The sequence below is a fragment of the Henckelia pumila genome, chromosome 3, assembly GCF_033568475.1.
Source record: "Henckelia pumila isolate YLH828 chromosome 3, ASM3356847v2, whole genome shotgun sequence".
NCBI lineage: Eukaryota > Viridiplantae > Streptophyta > Magnoliopsida > Lamiales > Gesneriaceae > Henckelia > Henckelia pumila.
Window position 1 is genome coordinate 196,724,676 of NC_133122.1, and position 14,055 is coordinate 196,738,730.

The window sequence follows — 14,055 nt, forward strand, 5'->3', positions numbered from 1 at the left end:
GTCATTTTTTTTGTCATGTAACTTCCGTATATTTTTATTTTTAGTCATATTAAAGGTGAACATTCATGTTTAGATCATGTAATTTGTCCTCTAAAAAAAGATCATGTAATTTATAATTTTTTTCATTTGTAGTTTCTGCCGAAAATTGTATGTGACAAACATAGATGACGTGAGTACGTACTTAAACTTTGGTTAAAACAAAAAAAAGACCATAAATCCAAACCCAAGAAACAAAATACCGAACCAAAAATCGAAATTTGGAGTTCAGATATAAATTTTAAAATCGAAAATTATATGGTTCGATTTCAGATTAGATATATCAAAAGTAAACCGAAAAAAAACATGATTCACATTAAAGTAATAGTTTTATTTATATTATGTATTTAATAAGATTATATTTAGTGTAAAAATATTTTGAATAATTTTTAGTTGATTTTTTTATTTAATTCATTTAAATTTTAAAAGTTTTAAAATATGTAAATCATGATATATTATGATTAAAAATATAAAAAAAGTATGCAATTTATGGAGTTAAAAATGTAAATTTATCGATAATATGACTAAAAAATAAAAATATATGGAAGTTACAAGAAAAAAAATTCAGTGTTAACAAGATTACAAATGAAAAAAAATGCAAGTTATAAGACTAAAAATTTAATTTCAGTGTTAACAGGACTTGAGATGAAAAACTCATGTAAGTTACATGACTAAAATTGCGAATTCAATGTTAATAGGAGCAAAAAAGAAAAAAATAATGTACTTTACAGGACTAAAATTGCAAATTTACTTTTAACAAGATCAAAAATAGAAAATATGGAAATTACAGGACAAAAAATGTAATTCTAAAAAAAAAAAAACATCTCGTGTTCATCCTTCCAAATTTGATTAATTATCCCCATCAACAAGGATTATCCAATATATTATCATCAAAACTTAGTGAATCTAAGAGATTTCAAATCCTTCGTTTTAATATCTAATATTTCGGTGCATGCTATAGAGTTCATTTTTTTTTTATAACTAAAAAAAAATAAAATTAAATGATAAAATTAAGGGCTAATTGCATCCACACCCCATGTGAAAAGTTTAAAAGACATAAAACACCATGTATAAAATTAATAGCACGTAAGACCCTATGTTTTAAAAAAATTAGCATAAAAACCCCTATGAGAGGGTATAAATGTGCCCGGGTTTGTATAACATAGGGGTGAAATGTGCTACATTTTAAAAAATTGAGGGATGCATTAGCCTATTAATATTTTTTAGGGGGTTTTTATGATTTTTAGACTTTTCACCGGGGAGATTAATGCAATTAGCCCAAAAATTAATTTGGGAACGTAAATTTAAAATCAAATTCACAAATCTTTGGACCAAAACATATAACTAGGTTTGTCTAGTGTGATTACTAGAGAATGTTACCGGCCAACACTGCCCAACAATTTCCGTGGCCGATATTTGTGGGTCGATTACGGCTACACATTCTGAATGGTAAATTTGATGCTTCCGTTGGAGACAGACACCATTTATTATATTAACTTACAAAAGCACATCTAATAATATTAATAATAACTAACACTAAAACATGGATATATATATATAGTCAACAGTTTTGTTAGCTCTAATTATCCTTGTAAATTATTTAATTATAACAAAAAACTTAAAATTTGGCGTCAACGACATTTAAATTTTTTTTTATGCTATGTACTCATTATTTTCCGCTGTCTTCAATAATTTTCGCCAAGTGTCTAGAATAGATCATGCATGGATTTAAGTGATCTACGTGCTTAAAAACTCTATAAATATCGATATCTTGAGGTGTTATGTTATCAGCATATACAACGTTTAACAACAAATTATTAAAAAACAATAATCTAAATATGGAATCCTCTTTATTTTTAGTTGAGTCATTAGTTTCTGAGGTTCAGAAAGAATTATTTTCAGAGAATTACATAAAAATGCAATCATTTGTTTCTCCATCAGCCTATGACACTGCTTGGTTAGCCATGATTCCTGCTGAAAATTTGAAGTACCAAAGTCCTTTGTTCGAGAGCTGCCTGAATTGGGTCATCGCCAACCAAAACGAAGGAGGTTTTTGGGGCCATTTAATTCCCACCATTGATGCTTTGCCTGCAACTCTTGTTTGCATGGTTGCTCTTAAGAAATGGAATCGTGGTCTTACAAATATAAATCAAGGTCCTAATTAAATTTATTGCATTTTATGTTTCTTGATTTTTTTGAATATATATGCAGAAGAAATTAATTAATTATATAGAAATTTATCAGCTGGTTTATAAATTTCCAGGGCTGGCTTTTATGGAGTCCAAAACGGCGGAGGAGATTCTACTCAAAGTATACGAGAATCAGAATCTGCCACGTTGGTTCGTCTTGGTTTTTCCGGCGGCCATTGAATTGGCGGAGGCAGCGGCTTTGGGGGTTGTTTTCCCCCAAAGTTTGAGAGCTCCCATTGCTGATATTTTCTTCAAGCGCCGCCAAATAGTACTTGAAATGTACGTAAGAATCCCAAACTCTACATTATTATTATTATTATTATTATTATTATTATTATTATTATTATTATTATTATTATTATTATTATTATTATTATTATTATTATTATTATTATTTTAACTTCTTAAAAAAGAGAAACATATATATATAGTCAGCTTATTTGGTAAAATTGCAGAGAAAACAAATTAGCTTTGGAAAGATCGGAATCTGGATTATATCATCATCTTCCATTGCTTTCATACTTGGAGGCCTTGCCAATGTCAAGTAGTACTAGTCATGATTTTGGTGAAGAAGAAATCATAAAGCGGCTCGATTCCGATGGCTCGCTTTTCCGATCGCCCTCGGCCACGGCTCGCGCTTTTATGACCACATATAACGTCAATTGCCTCACATACCTAGAGTCACTCGTTCAAAATTTTCCTGATGGAGGAGGTTAATTTGATTAAAATATATAGAGCTAAATTTACCAAATCAAAATTATTTAAAAATTCAACAATATTTATAGGAGACTCTAATTGGTTTTGCATGCATTAATTAATTATGCAGTGCCGGCCAAATATCCGGTGGATGAAGAATTGATTAATCTTTGCATGGTTGATCATATAGAGAGATTAGGGTTAGCGGAACTATTCCACAAAGAGATGGACCAGATACTCCATCGAATTTATAACAGGTAAAATGTATAATTAAACATGATTATATCCTTTATAATTATTTATTATTTAGTGAACTTTTTAAGTTGGTATGGAACAAGGGAAGTTTATGAACATTGCTGTACCTACAATTTACACGAACATTCACGGTAGCTTACTAGCTAGGTAATCAATTAGAGATTTTATGAATTAAGATCAAGCTAAGATTAATAAATTAGGGTGTATAAGTAATTTGATTGAAATTATTTAAATCATAGATTATGTTAGCTAGACCATTGGACGATAATATTCGATCGAAAATTAAAACATAGTGTACTAAACCATCATTAGACAAGTTAATAGACTAAAATTCAAAATCAGACAAGTTTGTGGGAAAATTTTCCAATAATTATAAATCATAATACTCGCCTGCAGTGTCCCAAAATAAATTTTATTTATTTATTTTATCATGTGGTGAGATGAATATGTAAATTGCTTAATGATGATTGATGCCAGTGATGAAAGTCAGAACAACTCGTTCGGAGACACATTGCCGATGAGATTATTCAAAGACGCATTGACTTTTAGGCTACTGAGAACGCAAGGATATTACGTAAATCCGGGTAAGCGGAAAAAAATTTGACAACGTACACGATAATGAATTCTATCATACACTACATATATAGTTAGAGATAGTGTAATTTGACGTTGATGTCATATTGACGGACATACGCCTAGCTAAAGTTTTATATATAGTATATGTGATACATGTGCAAATTTTTTTTTTTTTTTGGGAGATATGATACATGTGCAATTTGTAGAGAGCTTTTGTTGGTTTCTAAATGATGCAAAAGTGATGGCCCAAATGCAAGAAAATCCTAAGCAATTTGTGAGTGCAATGCATAGTGTACTCAGAGCCACAGACGTATCGTTTCCGGGAGAAAGCGAAATGGACGATGCACGGGACTTTGCTAGGATTATACTTCACACTGCTACTATGTTCGATCATTTTGATGATCACAATTTTGTTGTTTCCAATGGACTCCGAAATGTGGTAATTATGCTTATTGTAATTAAGTTGCATGTGGGTTGTTAATTAAATTATACAATGATATGGTATAATATGAATGAATTTACAGATGAAATATGAGATGGATGTCCCCTGGACGGCTCGTCTCGATCATCTTAACCATAGAAAGTGGATAGAAGAACACAACAAGAGTCCTCTATGGGTTGGCAAGGCCTCATTTTACAGGTTATCATGCCTTGACAACAAGAACTTGGCTCGACTCGCGGTGAAAAATTACGAATTTCGGCAGTCGATATACAAACAAGAGTTGGAAGAAATGAAAAGGTGCAGATTCAGAAAATATTTTAGATGTTTTCAAAATTTTAGAAATAATATTCTTCGTAATGCAATTTTTGTGTGATGATATTGGAACAGATGGTCGGAGAAATGGGGATTGAGTGAGATGGGATTTGGAAGAGATAAAACAGTGTATACATACTATGCTATTGCATCATGCTCTTGCCATCCTTTCAATTCTATTATGAGAGTGGTTATGGCGAAGGCCGCGACTATTGTCACCGTTGCGGATGACTTCTACGACATGGAAGGATCAGTAAGCGAGCAACGCCTCTTGACAACAGCTATTCAAAGGTATCCATATTATTATACTTCTCAACGTTATACATAATTACGCAACGAATTTTTTGGTTAAAGATATGTTAGGAATCAATTCGAAATTTGAAGATCGAGAATTCACCAAGCAAACGAAACACACAGATAAGAACAATAACACAATCCCAGAAATCAGATGAACCCAACGCACACAGATCAATCAACCAACTCACACGAAAGCGATTAAACGACGCAAGTATTACGTGGTTCGGCAAAGATTTGCCTACGTCCACGGGAGAGCAACACACACACTTTTATTAATCACCAACAGAACAATCCAAGCTCAAGAACAGAGCTTATTACAGAAATGGACAACAAAAAACTCTCAAGCTAGATACAGACTCAATTCAAGCTTTTGATACTTGAATTCTTCCCGTCACAATCTTCGCTTGTTTCTCTCCTCCGAAATCTCTCTTTTCTTCTCTCAATATATTCTGAAGAATTTGATTTTCTGTTGTTTCGTTTCGGCCAGCTTCCATCTGCTTATATAGAGAATTAGACCGACTTTCATCTTGGGATTTAGGTCAACAGTAACTTATGACCCAATTATAAAGTCAACATGGTCCAGCCCGATAAGTCTTCATTCATCAGTTTGATCTGCCCTTGTATTTCGATCTGCATCGATCTGCCTGCAAGCGTATAGCTTCTTGGACACTTCATCTGACTTCTAACCAAGTCATAATACTCGAGCAATCTATCTGCATGAACTCTTCCGAAGACTCGTCTGACCATCACATCGATCTGATCCCAGTATACGATCTGGCCATGAACTCATCTGAACACCGAGCTCATCTGATCTATACTATTCGATCCGATCTCTTCTCTATTCCCATTCAATCTGATAGAAACATACTTCAACAATCTCCACCTTGATTCTTTTAGAAGGAATGCTGCTCTCCATCCTAGCCGCCTTGGCTAATTTCCAATCACCGCATTAACTAAGTCCAAACATTTCTTGAACTTAGCATACGGCAGTGACTTCGTCATAGCATCTGCAGGGTTTTCTTCTGATGCTATCTTCACAAGGATCACATCTCTTTTTTCAATTACATCTCTCACGAAATGCATTTTCACGTCTATGTGTTTCGATCATTCATGATAGATTTGGTGTTTCGTCAAGTGCATTTCACTTTGATTGTCACAGTGTACTACAACTTGATCTTGTTTTACACCCAACTCTGCTATCATCCCTTTTAACCACAATCCTTCCTTTATGGCCTCAGTCACAGCTATGAATTCTATCTCAGTGGTAGAAAGAGCAACCACTGACTGTAAATTAGACTTCCAGGTGATCGCTGTGCCATAAAAGGTGAACACATAACCAGTCAACGACTTTCTCGTGTCTAAGTTTCCAGCAAAATCTGAGTCCACATATCCAACTACCGGATCAATCCCATCTTGCTGTTTCTCAAACTTCAATCCCAGCCCAGTTGTGTTTATGAGATATCGGAGAATCCACTTCAAAGCTTCCCAATGATATGTTCCCGGATTAGCCATAAATTTTGACACTACACTGATTGTGTATGCCAGATCAGGCCTACTACATACCATTCCATATATGAGACTCTCCACTCCACTAGCATATGGAATACCAGCCATCTTCATCTTGTCTTCCTCACTTTCAGGTGACTGATTCGCAGATAGCTTCAAATGCTGTTCCAGAGGGGTCAAGACAGATTTTGCATGATTCATATTATACCGCAGAACAACCTTCTTCAAATAGTTCTTCTGACTCAGATGAATCTCCTGCCTTTTTCTGTTTCTCACTATGTCCATGCCCAGAATTCTCTTCGCTTCACCCAGATCTTTCATCTCAAACTCTGTGTTGAGCTGTTGTTTCAAGGATGATATCTCTGTCCTACTTTTACTTGCGATCAAGATATCATCAACGTAAATCAGTAGGTACAAGATAACCTGCCCATCATCCTTCTTCAGATAGACACATCTGTCATATTGGCTTCTCACAAAACCAATATCAATCATGAACTCATCAAACCTTTTGTTCCACTGCCTAAGACTCTGCTTTAGCCCATACAATGATTTTCTCAGTAAGCAGACTTTGTTCTGGGTTTTCTGATGTATGAAGCCCTTTGGTTGTTCCATATAAATGGTTTCTTCCAGGTCATCGTGTAGAAACGCAGTTTTCACATCCATCTTCTCAAGCTCCAAGTTGAGCTGGTTCACCAGTGCTAACATAATCCGGATGGAACAATGTTTGACCACTTGAGAATAGACCTCATTAAAATCTATCCCTTTTACTTGACCAAAACCCTTTGCAACCAATCTTGCTTTATACTTGATCTGATATGTACCAGGAGTTCCTTCCTTCTGTTTATAGATCCACTTGCATCCCAATGTCTTTTGATGCTTCGGTCTGTCTACTAGCTTCCAGGTTTGATTCTTCTCAAGTGAGTTCATCTCTTCATTCATAGCTTCAATCCACTTGTTTTTCTGTTTACTCGCCATAGCTTCATCATAAGTATTTGGATCTGAATACTCCACCTCCTCAGCTACTGTCAGTACATACCAAGCCAGATCAGCTTCACCAAACCTCTTAGGAGCTCTGATCTCCCTTCTGGTTCTGTCCCTTGCAAGATTATAATTTCTTAAGTCCTCTTTTGGATAACTCGCTGTCATATCATCATCTTGCATCTCATCTGCCTCTTCATCTGGCACAGAATACTCCACCTCAATCGGTAGTTTATCATTCACACTGATCTGACTGTCCTTTCCATCTGTATTCATTTTATATCCCAGTATGGATTCATCAAACTTCACATCCCTGGGGTTTAAGCACTTTGGACCTCTTGACTCCAGGTTCCAAACCTTATAACCCTTCACACCATCCGGATACCCAATGAATATACATCTGACTGCCCTTGCTTCCAACTTGTCCTGTTTCAGATGAGCATATGCTAGACATCCGAATACCCTCAAGTTTGAGTAGTCTGCAGGTGTTCCACTCCACTTTTCCATTGGTGTCTTGAAACCAATCGCACTGGATGGACACTTATTGACCAAATAGCACGTAGTAGATAATGCTTCTCCCCAGAAGGACTTAGGAAGAGAAGCATTGATCAGCATACATCTGACCCTTTCCAGAAGAGTTATGTTCATTCTCTCTGCCAGGCCATTTTGCTGTGGCGTTCCTGCCACTGTTCTGTGTCTGGTAATGCCTTTCTCCTTGCATAGCTTGACAAACTTATCTGATAAGTATTCCAGCCCATTATCTGTTCTCAGGTGTTTCACTCTTCGATCACTCTTGTTCTCAACTGCCAGCAGCCATTCTCTGAACTTGTCATAAGCTTCATCCTTAGTCTTTAAGATGAATATCCATACTCTACTTGAGTAATCATCTATCAAAGACATGAAGTATCTGCCTCCACCATGAGTTTCTGTTCGAGAAGGACCCCATAGATCTGAATGAATGTAGGCCAATGGTTGCTCAGTTGTGTGACTTCCTTAACCAAACGATACTCTTTTAGATTTCCCAAGAGCACAACTATCACACAGCTCAAGTGATTCGATCTTATCTTCACCTAACAGAACCTGTTTAGACAGCTCATGTAATCCCTTCTCACTTACATGTCCAAGCCTCAGATACCATAGCTTGGTTCTGTCTTGCTGTTCCTGAATACTTGCTGTACTTCCAATAATCGTATCACCTTGTAGTACATACATGAGGTTTCTTTTGACAGCCTTCATCACAACGAGAGATCCTTTTGACACTGAGATACTGCCTGCTCCTGATTTGAATGAATATCCCTGAGCATCAAGCGTTCCCAATGATATCAAGTTTCTCTTCAACTCGGGCACATACCTCACCTTGGTGAGTACTCTGTCGATCCCATCATGCATCCTTATTATGATATTTCCAGAGCCCTTTATCCTGCATGATTGATTATTCCCCAACAGTACCATGCCCTGATATGATTCCTCCAATTTTTCAAACCAAGATCTTATAGGACACATGTGAAAGGAGCATCCTGAATCCAGTATCCACTCGTGGTTTTGATCACCTTTAGAAACCACCAATACTTCTGCTAAGTCATATCCATCTGTAGCTATGGCCAGAGTACCATCATCCTTGGATTTTTCCTGTTGCTTCCCTTTCCTTTCAGGACAATCTCTTCGTAGATGTCCAACCTTCTGACAGGCATAGCACTTCATATTACCCAAGTTTATGTTCTGGTATCTTCCTTGACTCTTCGATCTAGACTTTGGCCTGTATTTCCCACTGGATGTCCTCTTATCACTTCTGCCCCTCGCCGTAAGACCTTCTCCATGTGATTCAGTGTTTGTGTTCGATTTTCTCTGAAGTTCCTTGGATTGAATAGCAGACATAACTTCTTCCAATGTTATCGTCTGTTCTCTTCCATATAGCAAAGCATCCCTGAAATTTTCATATGCTTTAGGAAGAGCATTCAGAAGTATCAAAGCTCGATCTTCATCCTCAAGCTTTACTTCAATATTCTCCAAGTCATCCAATATCTTGGTGAATTCTTCAATCTGGTCTTCAAGGTTCTTCTCATCCTTAATCACAAAGGAATACAATCTCTGTTTCATGTACAGACGATTAGCCAGGGATTTAGTCATGTATAAATTTTCGAGTTTGAGCCACACCGCCGCTGCAGATTCTTCTCTGGCCACCTCCCGAAGAGGTCTATCTCCCAGACAGAGAATAATTGCACTGTGTGCTTTCTCGAGCAATTCATCCTTGTTCTTTATCTCATCGGACATTTCCTCCTTCTTCTTAAGAGCCTCCACCAATCCTTGTTGTATCAAGATTGCACGCATCTTAATCCTCCAGAGTGAGAAATCGTTCTTGCCCGTAAACTTCTCAATATCAAACTTCATTGATCCCACCATCTTTGCTTGGTTTCCCACGGACGGCGCCACTTGTTAGGAATCAATCCGAAATTTGAAGATCAAGAATTCACCAAGCAAACGAAACACACAGATAAGAACAATAACACAATCCCAGAAATCAGATGAACCCAACGCACACAGATCAATCAACCAACTCACACGAAAGTGATTAAACGACGCAAGTATTTACGTGATTCGGCAAAGATTTGCCTACGTCCACGGGAGAGCAACACACACACTTTTATTAATCACCAACAGAACAATCCAAGCTCAAGAACAGAGCTTATTACAGAGATGGACAACGAAAAACTTTCAAGCTAGATACAGACTCAATTCAAGCTTTTGATACTTGAATTCTTCCCGTCACAATCTTCGCTTGTTTCTCTCCTCCGAAAGCTCTCTTTTCTTCTCTCAATATATTCTGAAGAATTTGATTTTCTGTTATTTCGTTTCGGCCAGCTTCCATCTGCTTATATAGAGAATTAGACCGAATTTCATCTTGGGCTTCAGGTCAACAGTAACTTATGACCCAATTATAAAATCAACATGGTCCAGCCCGATAAGTCTTCATTCATCAGTTTGATCTGCCCTTGTATTTCGATCTACATCGATCTGCCTGCAAGCGTATAGCTTCTTGGACACTTCATCTGACTTCTAACCAAGTCACAATACTCGAGCAATCTATCTGCATGAACTCATCCGAAGACTCGTCTGACCATCACATCGATCTGATCCTTGTATACGATCTGGTCATGAACTCATCTGAACACCGAGCTCATCTGATCTGTACTATTCGATCCGATCTCTTCTCTATTTCCATTTAATCTGATAGAAGCATACTTCAACAAGATATATATGGTTGAGCTAGGACAGTTATTGTATGAGATCTACCAAATGCTAGATGCAGAGACACATAATAGATCGATATGAACATGATGACATGTCGCAGCTGAAACCTTCTTCTCGATTCTAAATGCCATGTTTAATTTGAAAAAAAATCTTTGCAGGTGGGATGGTGAGATTTTAACAGGCCATAGTAAGACCATTTTTGATGCCCTTGATGCTTTTGTCAATGAAATTGCAGCAAATTTTCCACCACATGAAGGAAGCAAAATAGTGGCAAATTTACGAATTATTGTGAGTGATGTGTATGCATGCTAATTAGCTAGCATTTAACATTTTTACTAACGTACAACAATTTTATATTTCTTTGATATTTTTTTTTTTAATTTTTGCATGTAAAATATTAAGTGGCAAGAAACCTTCGGATCTTGGATGGTGGAAAAAACATGGAGTGTGATGGGGTATGCTGCACAAATGGAGGAATATCTCCAAAATGCATCGATATCGATTGCGGTTCACACCATTGCCCTTCCCGCAACTTCCAGTTTACTGACTCTAACCTCTTCAAATGGAAATCAGAATCTTGAGTATCAAAACATCACCAAATTGCTCATGGTCATTGCCCGTTTGCTGAATGATACACAAAGCTATCAAGTACTAATGTGAATTTCATTGATATTTTTGCATGGAATATTTTATTAATGCAATATCATATCATATCAATTCATTCATAATTATATTGGTAGCTTATGGCTGGCTAATCCCTCAAATTCAATTTTGAATGAAACAATGCACAGAAAGAAGAAGCCGAAGGGAAAATGAACTTCGTACATCTTCACATGAAACATAATCCAAACCCGAATGCGGGTATCGAAGATTCAGTCGCGCATGTGAAGGAGATTCTTGAAGTGGCAATGAAACAAATCATGAAACACGCTTTCACGGACGACAATAGCATGCCAAAATCGTGTAGACAACTTCACTTATCTTGCATGAAAGTGTTTCATATGTTTTTCAACACGACCAACCAATTTGATAGCGAGATTTCACTTGTTAATGACATCAAGAAAGCCATTTACCTTCCCATTAAACCTGTGATCGAAGACCACGAAAGTCATGAAATGATTTGCACCTAATTATGGGCGAGATTCTCCCTCCAAACCATTCAAAGTCAAAGAAAAAGTCAGACCATGTTCTTCTACGTTCTATGTTCTTCTACGTTCTATGTTCTGTCTAAGAAATCTATTCAAAGCACTGTTACATATCATTCAAGTTTGATACGGAGATAGAATTATGAAATTAAATATGTTATATATGTTATGATATGTTTTGAGTATAAAACCGTACGTCATATTATCTAACTTCTTAGAAAATTAATACTTATAGAAACTTCAGTGCTATACCGTTACGTTTATGCTCTGTTTAATTATGATATATGTTCTTTTTCTGCCATGATTTGTTACGTTATTTCAAAAATCATATGTACTTAGTTGTATTGTGTGTTTGATCAATTCCCACTTGTTGAGTACTGTTCCTCCAGACAAACATTCCTTACATTCTCTCCCTAGATAGTTAAGGATGATGAACATTTAGACGAGGACCAAAAAAACATTTTCAGCTAGGACTAATGATGAAGATCAATATATTTAGAGATTTTCGCACTTGTGTTAAATTCCATGCATTATCGTAGTTTGATTTCATTGTGTTGGGCAGAGGTGTTCACAGTTTGGTTAACCGCCCGAATCGAGCCGAAACCGAAAATTCGGTTCGCTTTTCGGTTCGGTTGTTTTCGATCGGTTCGATGAACCGAACCGAAAACCGATTTTTTTGATTTTTTAATTATTTTTAAATACTTTAATTAATTTTTTATTTGTTTTTATTAATAAATAAATATAAATTCGGTTAAACCAAACCGAAAAACCAAAAAAAAAATTGGTTTTTAACCGGACCGAACCGTTAAATTCCGTTCGGAAACACCCCTAGTGTTGGGCTTGAATCCTGTGCAAAATGAAACTGTTTGGCTTGTCTCTTGGTAGATATTGCAACTTGCAACACGTACTAGAACATGATTGATTTGTGTCTTGATAGATGTTGCAACGTACTAGAACACATGAAACCAACATAAAATTAAATTAGATGCTAGAGTTATAATCTATCTCCTTAAGACAATTTTTTCCCACACACGGTGTTGCGTTTATGGAGTATGACAATCGTCTCTCAAGATTACATCATTCAATCTCCTTGCTCCGTAATTCTTTTTTACGCATCTACTCAGTGCTTAATTAACTTTCAATATTTTTCACATAACAAAAACATTAAAAAATTAAAATAAACCCGATCGATATATCACAAAAGCCAAGTTAAATAATATGCAAATTAAGTGCATAAAATGCACTTATCAATATGTCATAATATGATTTGTCAAATTCAATTATTTCTTACATTCTCCCACTTGGCACATATACAAGCCAATACATAAGAAAACAAAATGCATGAATCGATCATGGTAATAGGTCCTCCGATAAACGAGTATTATCCTACATGTATCACAATGTATTATGTCTCTCAAGTCTGTACAACTTAATGAATAAATCTTATGTTTATTCGAGGTCCAACTTTATTAATATTTCTCGAATCAATAGATGTGTACACAACAAATATTAGAAAATATCACATCAAAGCTTCATTAATTTATTCTTACAACAAATTTACATAAAGGAACCAAGTCCCATGCTTTCAGTATGATCTTTAAATTTCAATGATGACATGCCTTTAGTCAAAGGATCAGCAATCATCAGTGCTAATGCGTTCGATAACCACTGTTCTATCTTTAACACGATCTTTTATTGCTAAATACTTAATGTCGATATGCTTGTTTCGACTATCATTTTTTTTAATTTTTAGCCATAAAGACAACAACTGAATTGTCACAGTATATCCGTAATGTCCTAGATATGTATAGAATAAAAAATTTTAAGCCCCGATATGAAACTTTTCTACCAAACACCATGTGAGGTTGCCTCAAAACAAGAGTGGCTAATTACTTCCAAATTCTTATTTCGTTTGAACATAAACATATAGTTTTTGGTCCCTTGAAGGTACCTCATCACTTTCTTTGCAGCTTTCCACTAATCTAAACCTGGATTACTCTGATATCTTCCCAATATCCCAACAACAAATGCAATGTCAGATCTAGTTCAAACCTGAGCATACATCAAGCTTTCGAAAGTAAAAGCATAAGGAAAGTTTTTCATTTGTTCCCGCTCAAGATCATTCTTTGGGCATTGGTTCAAATTGAACATGACATCTTTCACCATGGGAGCTACACTTGGTGAACAATCTTTCATCTGATAACATTATGAAATTTTAAATACCACTGACGAGAAGCTTGTTTCAATTCATATATAGATTTCTTTAGTTTGCACACCAATTTCTCACCATTACTAGAGGAAAATCTTTCAGGTTTTTTATGTAAACCTCTTCCTCTGGATTTCCATTGAGAAATGATGTTTTCACATCCATTTG

General features: G+C 35.9%; 1 protein-coding gene across 1 annotated transcript; it reads left to right on the plus strand.

The window, feature by feature from the left end:
• The first annotated feature begins 1,874 nt into the window (after positions 1 to 1,874).
• On the plus strand, positions 1,875 to 11,666 carry LOC140890305 (S-linalool synthase-like). Its single transcript, XM_073298066.1, has 11 exons — positions 1,875 to 2,190; positions 2,300 to 2,504; positions 2,681 to 2,937; positions 3,052 to 3,178; positions 3,654 to 3,760; positions 3,959 to 4,191; positions 4,277 to 4,491; positions 4,582 to 4,797; positions 10,695 to 10,824; positions 10,939 to 11,184; positions 11,328 to 11,666. The coding sequence occupies exons 1-11, from the start codon at positions 1,875 to 1,877 to the stop codon at positions 11,664 to 11,666; spliced, it is 2,391 nt and encodes a 796-aa protein (XP_073154167.1).
• The last annotated feature ends 2,389 nt before the right edge of the window (positions 11,667 to 14,055 follow it).